This window comes from Saccostrea cucullata, unplaced genomic scaffold (assembly GCF_032062105.1).
Source record: "Saccostrea cucullata isolate Sc308-1 unplaced genomic scaffold, CSIRO_AGI_Scuc_v1 ctg1975, whole genome shotgun sequence".
NCBI lineage: Eukaryota > Metazoa > Mollusca > Bivalvia > Ostreida > Ostreidae > Saccostrea > Saccostrea cuccullata.
Window position 1 is genome coordinate 30216 of NW_026938266.1, and position 14850 is coordinate 45065.

A 14850-nucleotide genomic window follows, 5' to 3' on the forward strand; every position below is an offset into this window, starting at 1 on the left:
TCCCTATCAAGTAATATCGAAAAAGTAAAAAGTTGCAAAATCGATTTAGACAATTTTCTTCAAAGGCCAACAAATAATGCAGCTCGTGAAAACTTAAAAAAATGCTATGATATCATGGTGAACGTCAGAGCAATAGCCAGTTACTTGTCCGGTGGTTCAATTGTTGGTCTTCCTCCCTTATTTGAGCTTACCGCCACAGAGAAGGATTCTACAAAGGATCGACAATTAGAACTGTGTTCCAATATCTGTACAAACACTTCGTAGATGGCTGTGCTATAGTCGTTGCTGCAGAGCGTGATAAATTTCACCAATCGTCTACCCTGTACAAGACTGAGTGTCAAAGTTCAGTTCAAAAAATAAACTCTTACATGAAAGAATTTTATCGGAAGTGTATACGAGAAACATGTCCTCATTTTCTTCACCAAGCACAACTGTTGCTCGGAGAACCCAATATCGTCGATGTTTCCTCCGCACAAAAGACTCTAGAGGACAACTATCCATGGTTTCAATCTCTTATTATCCAAACTACGTCCACTTCTTCGATACCTGAAAATAAGGGAACTTTCAGCCTCAAGTCAACTACATTTGAACTTCCAAATATTTATCGAGTATTTTGGACCGATTCCTTTGTTTCATTTGACACGAAGAAATCTGAAAATCCATATGTAAACGTAACTGTAAAACGGTTTGTTTACTCACATTCTGCCTACGGAATGAAGCTCCAAAAAATGGTTGAGGGACAACTGGTCACGTTTGTTGGCTATTCATCAAGTACTCCAATTGACACGTGTAACTATGACACGGGGATTTTTTCTTCATCGGCTGTTTCGTCTTACAAGTACCAAATGGCGTTCAATTTTGCCATTGTCATTTTATTCAGTGTTCTGATATACTAGTAACTCAGTGTGAGTTTTGATTTCCCTGCAAAGATTTATCAATGAATTTTAATAGAATCGAAGACAAAAAAGCTTTGAAAAGGCAATAGAAATTTTGATAGCATGTTTCCACTAGTTTCAAATCAGTCTTGTTTTCTTAAAATTTAAACGCCATCTCCTCAAGTTGATTTCTGAAATCAAGCGAAATTTTCACTTTAATTTATAAAAATAGAAAATTTTCAATATATTTTTAGTATCCGTTTGGAAACCATTGTCATATATTGTACAATGATACCGCCATACAATTATTAATAAAACCGATATGTGTATTGCCATCTAGATGTTATTTACTTGTACAGAAACTGATACGTCATCCATTACATCGAGTAACCATCTGCGGAATCAGTTGCTATTAGAAAAATTTCAAAAACCGATATTTAAAATCAGATTTCACTATTTATACTGTCATTTAAAGGACTCTGTATACAGAAACTTTTATTATGCCGTATTTTGTCTGTCATACCTTTTAATAGCGATTATAGGGTTAGGGTTTTTTAAAATGAATTTGACGTTTTTGAGAAATCGGTATTACGGAAATGTCCGATCTTTTCATAGTAATTATTGCATGCACGATTAGTAGTGTTCCAGGAGTCTGTTTGGCCATTGCCAAGTTCGTCGCAATATCTTAAGAACATACATTTTCTCTTACATCCCCGCCCTAAAAACTACGGAACGCATTGTTTGTATATTTACAAATAATTATCATATATAAGTATATGTTTATTGTCAATGTAGGTGTTAAATAAAAGTGTGTTTCTAATTACGTCATTATTAAGTATAATTATTGATATATAAATGCAATCTTGTAACGAACGCACCTAAACTAAATTAATTGTTGTCGTTATTCAAATTAGTCAAGAAAAGATTAATTTTTGGAGGAGTTTACGAGGGAGAAAATAACTAAATTTGACTATGTCACTGTATATAACAGATCAATTTGATACGAATTACAAGGGCTCAGGGAGCGCGTGTCCAATCAACAGAAAACTCTTACACGTCTTAGTTAGGAACGTGATTCCACCTAGTAGTATGTGTTTTCTTGGGTCATTGTTTTGACCTTTTCACAATTTGTTATGTAGATCTTTTCTGATCTTAATACACATGTTAACAAAATACCCCCGGTATATGTATGTTGTATTGATTTTACTGACAATAAATGAAATTACCTAAAATTTTTATTACTTTTTTAGTGGAGTAGTATTTTTTTTAAAAATGTAAAGAAGCTATTACAAATAATAGAAATTAATTTTTTTTCAATTTTACTTACCTGAAAAAGTTAACAAGCCAAAAAAAAACTAAAAATTTTTTTCGGTATGTTGTATTGATTTTACTGACAATAAATGAAATTAATGAAATACTTTTATAACTTTTTTGAACGTCAAGTTTTCCTATAAGTCCTTAAACGTAAAAGTTTTAACTACACTGAAAAAAGCTGAATTACACCAGAAATAGTTATGTCGCACTGAAAGGAGGTATAACTACTTTTAATTAATAATGTGCAGTATATAAGCTTGTTTTTTTTTTTACATAAAGGCCACGGCTTTTGATTTTACTTACCAAGATTAAGATTTTGATTTCAGTTTGCATCATATGAATACGTACAAAAAAGGTCTTTTATAGGAGGCGCAATCAATGCTCATAGGAATTTCAACAGATTTGTAGAGATTCGTGTGTTTACAATCGGTCTGTTTATTAAAAAAAAATACAAATGACCAAATAACAAGGTAAATGAATTATTTGTTTGAGTTGGAAAGGTGATAGAGGGTGTATGACTAAAATTTTACATATATGTGGCACATCTTTTGTTTACCATTAAATAACATTATTACTTTCTACTTTCGCTCCATACACGAAAAAGGTTAGTACTAAATGTCTTTATGAATTGAAATTTAAAAATGGGTATACAGGCAGCTGTTGTTAATAATTTTGAATTACAGAAATAATGATTATGCGTACTTTGCAAACACTTAATTTTTATTTCGAGATAAAGTTAAATTAAATTTTGGAATTTTAAACAAGTTAGGATTAAGATAACAAATTAAAGATAGTCTGTGCTACAGTCTTATTAACCATTGCAGAATTATTCATTTAAATAAGATCAAGGCTAAATGTTAACATTGATTCTTTGACTCAGCTTTTTCGTGAAGATTTGTCACAGTATATGTAATGTAATATAGAAACACGCAATATATAGTATCTCCTTTTTGTTAAAAAATGCATAAAATCCAATCAAATTAATTGTGTTACACACGTCCACTTCCTCAGCTAGGTTCAGCTGAAACAAAGAAAAAATAATACTGAAAATTGTTTTCTCAGTTAAAAAGACTTTGCAGAAACAAAGGTTGCTTTTTTTAATTTGTTAATAAAATTGATGGGCTATTCGATCCTCAGGTTCTGAAAATTTGGCATTGACTAATTTAAAATGCTCCCAAAATGTGTCTGAATTCTCAAAATAATGTGTTTTTCCTAGGATGATTTTTCAAACTAAATCTTTAAAGTGAATCATATTATATAGGGAATATTACAAAATCTTCAGGAAATGCAGATAAAAATAATTACTATGCATTTTCCAATTCACATTTGACCAGCAAACACACTAGAAATAAACAAGAGGCCCACGGGCCTTATAGGTCACCTGAGTATCACGTAACAACTTTCCAACAATTGAATTGGTTCGTGTTTTAAATCAAAGGCCATCTTCAAAATTTTGAAAGAGGCACTTTTGCTTTTCATGACTAAACATGTAGCCTGCTTACTTTGGTTATTTAATACCCAGAGGTAGATCAGAGTAACAAGGAGAAAATTCATTTCCACTTTATAACCAGTTGTGCACCCCCAACCCACAGGAACAACTTACCCTGGGGCACATATTTCAGAATTCTGGAAATTTTATCATAAATTTTCATCATAAATGGTTGATTAATACCAAAATAAGGGTTCAAAGCAATGATTTATTTTCAGACTATGTAACCCCCACCCAAAGTACCCCTGACTAAAGGCGCCATGAAATTAATCATTTTGGAAGAGGCACCTTTCATCACCTTTAACATGTACTTAAAACATTGGCACAATACCCAGGGGCAAAGGAAAAAAAATTCAAAGAATCCAATCATTTTTACTATATAATCATTAGAATCCCACCTGAACACCCAAGCCCCTAACCCTGGGGTCTTGAAATTCACAAATTTGATAGAGGCATCCTTCCTCATCATAACTATGTACATATTTCAATGGTTTAATGCCCAGAAACAGAGGAGAAAATTTTTTTAAAAAATTAATGTATTTTCACAATATCAATTAATAGAGCCCATAATAGATTAGAGACACAATTTTAAAAGAGGCACTCTTATTCAACATAACTATGTACTTACTTAGATTTTTTAAAAATTGGATATATTTTCATTATATAATCAATAGAGGCCGCCCTAACCCCTGAACCCCCAATCCAGATGCCATGAAATTTCCAATTCTGGAATAGACATTCTCGCTCATTATTACTATGTACTTGTTATTTTGTTTAATACCCAGGAGCAGAGAGTAAGATTTTCAAAGAATTTATGCATTTTCGCTATATAATCTATTTAGCCCCACCCTAGAACTAGAACCCTTGATCCCAGGGCCATGAATTTCACACTTTTGGTAGAGTATTCAATGCTGATTACAATCATACACAACAGTTTGAATGCTTGATGTCCAGGAGAAAAAAGAAATTTTTTAAAGATTGCATTAATTTTTTAATTAAATACAACTTACCGAAAACATTCGGGATTTCTTCTACAATCATGGAAGGATCGCACTGTCCAGATCGAAGATCTGTGTAATCAATACGCACTGATATACTTTGCCGCTTGTCATCGCCTACTGCGAGGGTCAACTATAAATTAAAAATTATTTCATAAATATAAGCAATTCTCTCTCAATCGGGGCTGACTACTCTTCTTATGACAGGTACATGTTTCCTGTTTTCATGGGTGCAAGTTTTGCCTGCTTTTGATTGCTCCGTATTTAAGAATTGCTGACTGACGTTTTTCATACTAATTGTTAGGTCATTATTTACACACTGAGTTGTCGACGGATTTTCCCGTTATTTCCCGAATATGACAAGGAGCACACGGCAGGTGTGACCGGTGGGCAGGGGATGCTCACTTTTCGATGGCACCAGATTCCACCTCCGATGTTTTAGGGTGTTCGTGTTTGCTGTGCTTTTTTTGTATTGCTTAATGGACTATTGAGCTTGAAAAATGTTCGTTATCTTCATATATTTCATGGAATCTAAATGATTCATCTCAGTTATCTTCACCACTTTTCTTAAAATACTTCACAAATTGCAATTTTCTTTTTGTAATGGACATATAACAATGATAAAAGAAATGTCAAAACTTTAAATCCCGGATTTAATAGGAAAACATAAAAGATAATTTAAATTAATAGATGCAGGTTTGCGACCAAGATTGTAAAAATTTTAATTTTATTTAATCTTCCATAAGTTTTGAGATATTTATACAATTTTACAGTATCTTTACACTCTCTTAAATCTGAATGGCTTCATTTCCGTTAAACTGAGTACAGGTTGAATACCTTCCAAATAAGAACTAGTACGTTAACTAGGGGCATTTACAAATCTACGTGATCTATTATGATCCAAAGCAAGTCAAAAAGAAGTTAGTCGCTTGCATATAAAATCAGTGAAAGATATTTTTAATCAACTTATATATATATATATATATATATATATATATATATATATATATATATATATATATATATATATATATATATATATAATCAGTGAAAGAGATTTTAAAAATCACAATTCCTGCCATGAAAAAAGATAGAGCACAGGGTTATTTATCAAAGATATTTTTAACCAACTTATATACATATATATATATATATATATATATATATATATTATATATATATATATATATATATATATATATATATATATATATATATATATATATATATATATATATATATATATATATATATATATATATATATATATATATATATATATATATATATATATATATATATATATATATATATATATATATATATATATATATATATATATATATATATATATATATATATATATATATATATATATATATATATATATATATATATATATATATATATATATATATATATATATATATATATATATATATATATATATATATATATATATATATATATATATATATATATATATATATATATATATATATATATATATATATATATATATATATATATATATATATATATATATATATATATATATATATATATATATATATATATATATATATATAGTGCTTTATATATATATATAGTGCTTTATATATATATATATAAAAAGCACTAAAAAACCAACAACACTGTATATCCTAAATGTCGGATCTACCAAGTAGATACAAGGTCACGGATGGAAATTTATATAAAGCACTAAAAATGACCAACGATACGAACAATAAAATATATATATATTACAAACACACAAACACGACTCTGAGCTCAGTGTTTGCGAAAGCTTAAATGTGCAATTGTTTTTATTTCTCTCATATTTGTGAAAAACAAGAGACCCGCCTCAAAATGTAGCTTCGTATATTGTCTTTATCTAATGTTTGATATTTTCATTTGTCAAAATATTAAAGACGTCAGTTAATAATTCAAAATTAATTGGCGATCACTGATAAATCTATATGCCTTCATCTAGAAGACATCATTTTATTTGTAAGTATCATGTTGTATTGCAAAATTTTTCAAAAAGAGTCAGTTTTCTGTAGGATTTACATGTATCAATATGCAAAGGCATAGCGTTGATGTTTGAGCTGACGATAAAAGATACCCACCCTGAAGTCTGAGGCAGCTTCTAAGTCTAACCGGAGGATGTGCCATTCCAGATTCTTGAAACGGCCTCTCCATATGAGAGGTCTGTAAAGACCGTCCTCAAGAAGGATATAAAAATCTCCATTTCCAATCATCTGGTATTGCATTATGAAACAATAGGAGCCTTCCGTGTTGTTTATGATAGGAGAATTTAAAACAACCGGTTCAAAATTTGAGGAGTAGGAGTCATATTTTAAAAAGCTTCCTGTAAAATAATACAAATGATATTGAATTATTGGAGAGCAAAATCTTTGAGAGGGTAAATCGGATGAAGTATCAAGAACGCTTATTTCGATGAGGAATAAGATCAAAATATATTGGAATTTCAATAAGGTGGTCGTTCTATATTTTCTTACCCTGACGGTTTTAGAATAAACAAAGGACTTCCATGTCCTTTATCTTTCTAATTCATTTAAACCACTCTCCATCTTTAAGGTTGAACAAAATACGTAATATTTTCAAAGAATAAGTGAAATAACTGATTCAAAGGGTGACCAAGTACAAGTTACCTTGATAGCTATAAAATGGATTTTTTGAACATACATGTAGAAATTTGTCAATCTGATGTACTCAAACATATCAATGTTATTCAATATTAATTTTAGAATATATATAACAAAATATTATGAATTTTGTAACATCTTTGTTAACAATTAGTGAAACAGTGTCTCTGTCGTCGTTTAATTTAATGAAATGACCTAACGTTTTTATCAATAGGTAATTTTGAAATTAAATTGTGCATTGCTTCAAAGTTAAATAATTCTCAACTTTTATTTATGAATTTTTCAAGAACTTTTCAGATGAACTGTGTCAATTTTCTAAGCTTTTCTTGTATATAAAATTCAATAAGACTTAAAGATCTATATTAAATGCTTTCAATGCTACATTTATCGGCCGAAAAGGGATCGATATATTTGTTGCTGAGTTAAAAATGCACACTCGGAATGAAAATCTATCTTTAATTGTTTTGTTGGAATAATTTTTATTGATAATATAAACAAAAACTATAATATATTAATCATTGTAAAAGTATGCTAGATTAAAAAAAAGCATCTTGTAACAACTGTTCCTTTTCACTGTAGAAAGGACATGAGATCCTCAAATAAATATTTAGATAAATTATTTTTTAATTTGAATAATTTGGGTACCTTTTGGAACCAAAGCATCTTGTGTATTAAAAGATTTATTTGAAATATCCCAGCCAGATCTTTTCCATAAACAAGTGGACACGTCAAATCCGCATACATGACGTCGAAAATCTTTAAAAAAAAATTAAATTTAACATTCCACAGTTTCTTTAAGGATTTCCTTTTATACAATGTAAAATTAAATAGAATACTTCAAACTTTCCTATTCATGTTGATATTTATTAGTTAGCCTTGAGACAAAATTTGTAGGAATTCTTGCAAACAGGAAGTTTTATACGTACCCAAGAATTCGAAACGGTCATCTGAAAAAGTAAATAAGCACCACCTGTTCGAGATTAATACTATTCCAAACAGAGTACTCCCAGTAAACATATCCTCTGTTACATAACCTTTGAAACGTGAATGAAAATAAATTGGAAAAAATCATATATAATTTTCCTATGAAGGTAATTACCATATGAAGGTAATAATTGCCATACGAAGGATATTACTACATCAATGAGGGATGCTGACGACGGAAAAGTTGAATTATCTTGTTTGCCAATTATAAATTACAAAGTTATGAAAATGTCACAAAATGAATCTCTTCATGTGATTCATGAAGAATCAAATATCCGTAGTAATATGAAAAAAATTGTTGCTTAATCAAATCGTAGAGCCTTTGTTGAGCAATACGTGTAATATTAGAGAAGATTTCTATTGAAAACATAACTCCGCGGGCAAATCGGTGGTGCTTTTCCATTTTTAAAAATTGATTGATCTGCTTATTCATGTTAATGCCCTTCTATATCGACAAGATTCAAGATTTTTAATATTATTTTGCAAAATTTAGGATTCGAAAAATGTGCTTTTTATGGAAAAGATAGGTCAGCAGGGGATGCTCACTCTTCCACGGCACCTGATCCCACCTCTGATGTTTCGGAGGTCCGTGTTTGCTCTGCTCCTATTTTGTATTGTTTTATGGATTTTGAGATTGAATACTGTCTGTTATCTCCATATCCTTCGTGTATATATTTTCAGTTGAAAACGAGATGTTTATCAAATGTGATTTTTTCCTTGTTATCAAGCGACAATTAAAATTTAAGATTTTCAAAGTCTTTAAATAAATTGTGAATATGAAGAAATTATATGCTCGGTATATTACAGCGGCAATATTTACTTACTGTTTACATCTGGTACAGGTATGGGTCCATTTTCTATTTAAGAAACATTATAGATAGTTTTTGTTTTCAATTGAACATTTTATAATATTGAACATAAACAATTTTTTCAGTTTACATTTTGTGAAGAAAAGTAATACCAATAACATCCGGGACTTCTTCCACAATCATGGAGGGATTGCAGGGACCAGATCGTAGATCTGTGTAATCAATACTGACTGACACATTCTGACGTGGAGGAATAATACCTTCTGGAATATTCTGACGCTGAGGGTCGCTAGCTGTTAGGAATAGCTGTAAATCAAATGATTTCAAAAGCTACAGATTTATAAGATTGTCGTTGGTAAATGAAATTAAATATTTCGTAGGGTTAAGGACAGATGATACAAACAAAAAGAATGGATGCACGGATTGGTATATATTTTTTGGCCTAATTTCAATGCAAACGATGCAAATAATAAATTTCTAGAATATAAAGAAATTGAAAACCTTCTGTGATGTTCATAATTCTGCCCTTCTGAAACCATCTTTATTAATCTATACAAATATTTTCCACGTTAAATTTTTGTACAAATTTGAATAAAAAATCAAAAACTACGCAGTGAAATTTTTTTTAATTTTGTTCATTTAAACATGACCCAAGTTGATATTTTCAAATTCTTTGACAAAAGTTTGTATCATCTGTCCTATTTGGATCAGTGTTTAACATTTGATTTAAACAGGTTAAACCAAATATAAGAACCTACATTAAAAATTACCAAGAAAAGTACTCACTTGGAAATTCCCTGATACTTTTTCTAAATCCACTCGTAGAATCTGCCATGTCAGGTCCTTAATAGGATCATTCCATAATTCTACGAAATTATCACCAATCGTGAGAAATATATTAAGCAATATGTCTCCAAGCGCTCGGTATTGCATAAGGAAACAGTAGGAGCCCTCAGTGTTGTTAATGATCGGAGATGTTAAAACAGCCATGTCATAAAAGGATTGTAATGAATCATATATAAGAACCTTTCCTGCAAAAAATAATCGTCAAAGAGCTAGGTTCAATTTATGCATAAAATGGCCCTGTCCTAATATCAATTAATTGACTTTCACCCTCCTTCCTATTTCATGAATCAAAATAAAGTAGAAACTTAGTGCTTTCATTTTCTGTAATAAAATTCGTTTTTTAAAAATCAAGGTATTGCAAAATGGGCTTTTAGAAACTGCAGTGTTCTTGAATTTTGCAAATAAAAAAAACATGCATATTTGACTACCTTCAGCAAAGAATTAAAATATGAGCACAGCCCACGATCAAAATATTTAAACATGCTTTTTGATCTTCAGAAACAGTTCGTTCATTATATAATTCTATATTTTGGATCAGAGATTATTCTCTATATGAAATTTTAAAAAAATACTTCAATTTTAGGCCATTTTTAAAGGAATCTACAGGATATGGTAAAAATGACGCAATTTATGACGTAATAATGCATTGACGAGAGGGAAATCACGTTTTGTTAAATAGATACAAGGTCACCAACATTCCAAGTGAAAAATACTGCATTTTTAACCTATAGTGGGCTGAGTTTTAATTTTTCAGAAATACTTAGGGCCAAGAAAGGCCCGGAGTGGCTCTTGCTCTTTCTAATGCGTAGGAATCTTAATTAACAGAATATATAAAGACATTTTTTAAAACTGCAACTGCATGTAAATACATGTATATTTAATAATTCGCATACGAAGAAATGTACCACGCTCTCTGTACACCCCTACTATTGTAATTGTGATTTAAATTCAAGACACGTGGTTTAGGTTGAGACATTCAAAAGTTTTAGGGTAGAACTTAAATTTGTATTAAACAGGAAATTGCTATAGCCTGTTTCTTTTACAAATATGTGGTTCCAGACCTTTCTTAAAGACTTTCATGATTTTCAGAAAAGGTTGGTTAAAGGGGGATGATAAAATAACAATACATGTATATCTTATCATAATTTACGGTGAAAACTAGAGCCTTAGTAGCGACCGATATGCTGAGGAATAATGTAAAAATGTAATATCATCTGCACTGACAAACCTTTGTTTGCCTTAAATGGCTCTATCTAACAACCAAGCCATATGATAAACGTGATGACTTTAACTTTTCTATCGTCAACTTCCCCTACTTATGCAGCAATATATCTTCATCACCTGCATATGGAGTATATATATCTCAGTTGATTCGATGCGCAAGAGCATGCTCTAGGTATGAACAATTTCTAAAACGAGATAAATTATTGACAAGCAAGTTGATGAAACAAGAATATTAAAGTCATCATTTCGTAAGTTCTATCGTCAATACAATGACCTTGTCAGCAAATACAATTTATCATTGAGTAAAATGCTGACTGACGTTTTTCATACTAATTGTTAGTCCATTATTTATACACTGAATTGAAGACGGATTTTTTCGTTATTTCCCGATCATGACAAGGAGGACACGGCGTGTGTGACCATTCAGCAGGGGATGCTCACTCCTCCATGGCACCTGATCCAACCTCTGATGTTTCGGAGCTCCGTGTTTGCTCTGCTCCTATTTTGTGTTGTTTTATGGACTTTGATATTGAATACCATTAGTTATCTCCATATCCTTTATTAATACGCACGGAGGACCTTACCACGAGCAACTGACCAATCATTGAATGAATTGCAACGTTTACGCCAAATACTTTTACTTCGAACACTTGGTTCAGGTCAATCTATTATCACGTCAATAGAGTGCAAATAAAAACAATGTTTTTATGAACAAAATACAAAGATTAGAAACTATGAAAGATGTCACGGGCGTTTTTATTATTATCATTATTTTTTTTTTTTTTTGTTAATTAGAAAAAAAAATACGTTTAGTAAATTGTAGTTTGTGTCAGGTTCAGAACACCAGGCTTCAAGGGTAAGGAAAAAGAGCAGCATATCTTGGGAATTTAAATGGACAAAACATTTATACATAACCATACTCGTGATCACGTGTTTGGCCAGGGAATCCACTTGACAATTGTATTCACTGATAGTACAACAAAAGAATTAATACAGACGCAAATCGCTTTGCAGTATGACTTTGATAAACCTAGACTTCCATCGTTTATTTAACAAATTAATTGTTTGTCATTGTGAGCATGAAAGTCAGAATTAAAAAAAAATGTTATTCATATACGAAATGGATGGGGAAAGGGTCTTTGTGTCTTTCCAATCGCCATAAGATTTTCCTTTGTTTTTAAGCGTTAAATTCCTGTAGTATTCGTAGTAACCCATAAAGCAATTCTCATTCAGCTGATTTTCAAGTCACGTTGGTGCCTCATTTGCTAATCTGAAGCCTCAAAATATAGTCCAGGTTCCCATGCAAAAATATTTGTTCAAAAAGAATTTTAATTCATGAATACAGAAAATTGTACCCTAGAAAATACTTATTTGAATTTGAATGAATTCAACAGAGATCGATTGAAATACATTTCTACAGATATCATGGAGGGGTTGAAAACTGAAACGCAAAATAACTTTTCTGTTTACCATGTCTCCACGTGCTGGTCACTTCCTAGCAAAATTTCCTTGAATAATTTACCCTATCTCGCTAACTCTTGCCAGAGCCACTGCCGAAGCTACTCTGAACTCATCGGATTTTATAATTTGCAGAACACAGGAAAATATAAAGGTTCCAACACATTAGTAGGGGTGTGTACCTCTATGGAAATAAATCTCATACTAGATCATGAACCAATTTGATCTGAGCATATAGAATAAGTGTTGTTATAAATGCAGAGAAGGTTTGCACAAGATTTATTTTAAAACTTATAAAGTCTTCTGTTATTCAGAAACATATACTAAAACATATCACTATTTATTTTCACATAATAGCTATGAGTAATAATTTACTATATGTAGATTAATCATGTTAATATACAACACTTGTTACCTTTAGCATACATGCAATTTATGCATTAATATGCATAATAAAATCTTTTTTATCCAAACACGTTATTTAATTGCAATTTCCCGAGTTAATCCCATTACAATTTATTTTTTTTATATACATGATATACGTTTAGCACTTCTTGAAAAACTCACAGATCAATGATTTCATTAAGGTATAATTCTTTATTGTGTTATTACCTCTGTAAGAGGCAATACAATTCTTGAAATTATTTTTTAATTAAGATCATTTACCGCTTTTTAGTTTAAAAAGTCTCCAACATTTATCATTAACTGACGGAGTCTTGAAATCACCATGTTTTCTACAAAATTTTACACGTCATGCTAATTTTTATATTTAACCCATCAGGACTTTCGTCTCAGGGGAAAACAACATATCAACTCCATACAACTTAATGTTATACATTTCTATTATGTAGATTCAATTATATTTTGTGCCAGATGTTTAGGATTGATAGTTAACATTATATTTTTTCGTTTTGTTTACAAATTGTAGGTACATGTATTAGAAACTTCGGGAAAAAAACAAAACTTCAAATCCACGAAAAGTAATACTGACAAACACCTACCTTTTGGAATTGAAACATCTATTGAACCACCAATGACATCAACATTTACCCAGCCGTCTGCACTTTGCCATAGGCAAATATATTTGTCAAACCCACAAGCAAGATGATAGTATGCTACAAAAGATCTAAGCTGATTTGGTTTTTGAGTAATATACACATGTATATATACCAAAACTCAAATAGACAGAAGGCGTGTTTTAAATATTTTTAAATTCTAAATTTTATGACAATATGCTTTCTGTTCTACGATAGTTTCAGTGAAAGAAACTTACGAGACGTACCTATTGTACCATTTTCTGAAAATTGAAAAAAAAAATGCATTGGAACGTTAAAAACAATCTTCTTAGTATGTTTGCTTACGAAAAACGTTCTCAGATAGGATATCGTATTTGTAACTATAAAAGAACCTTTTATTTAAATCAAAAAAAAGTATTGTGTCATTTATTTTGCATACCATATCATGGATTGAAATGTATTAAATAAATATTTTTCTTTTTGTTGTTATTTATATTTCCTCAGACTTAAAATGTAACATCTGAAGATTTCGCTACATGTACTTAAAAATTAAAGAAAAACATTACAGTTATATTTTCTATAATAAAAAATTACAAACAGTAGTTGGCTGTTTAATATAAAGCTTTCTAAATAATACGACAACGTATATTCCCATTAATTTAAAGCGTGAAAAGGATTGTATTATTTTGCATCTTTTTTTATTCAAAGAGTAAAACATTTGAAAAAAAAACGTTTTAAAATCAACATTGTTTATGTATGTTTTATGTATCAAAATACAGACAAACATATTTTTGTAGGATATTATATTGTGATAGATAAGTATTGAATATTTCTGAATTTCAAACTACAATAAGCGCTCTTAATAGCTCGTGCTTACGAAGAGTGAAAAATTAAACACTTGTTTATCTTCTATTTCAAAACAATTTTTTTCTACCATATATTTATGTACACTATTGAGCATCTTTCAAAACAACGAAACAAATTTGATTTATTTTCCTAAATTATTTTGAATTGTATAAAAGTATAAAGTAAATGCTCTTTTCCTAAGTCGAATTTAAATGAACATACTGATTTTTGATTAGAATTAACGAGGCCGAGTCTAATTCGAGTGCGCATGACTTTGAGCAGCTTTTTACAGTCATTTGTGCGACAATACATCTTTACCAAA

General features: G+C 30.3%; 1 protein-coding gene across 1 annotated transcript; it reads right to left on the minus strand.

Annotated features, from left to right (window-relative positions):
- Window positions 1-2713: 2713 nt before the first annotated feature.
- LOC134249873 (uncharacterized) lies at window positions 2714-13796 on the minus strand. Its single transcript, XM_062732235.1, has 9 exons — window positions 13668-13796; window positions 9925-10169; window positions 9291-9444; window positions 9154-9186; window positions 8272-8292; window positions 7991-8101; window positions 6806-7047; window positions 4689-4809; window positions 2714-3210 (listed from the first exon to the last, which is right to left on the minus strand). The coding sequence occupies exons 2-9, from the start codon at window positions 10126-10128 to the stop codon at window positions 3197-3199; spliced, it is 900 nt and encodes a 299-aa protein (XP_062588219.1). The 5' UTR covers window positions 10129-10169; window positions 13668-13796; the 3' UTR covers window positions 2714-3196.
- Window positions 13797-14850: the final 1054 nt, after the last annotated feature.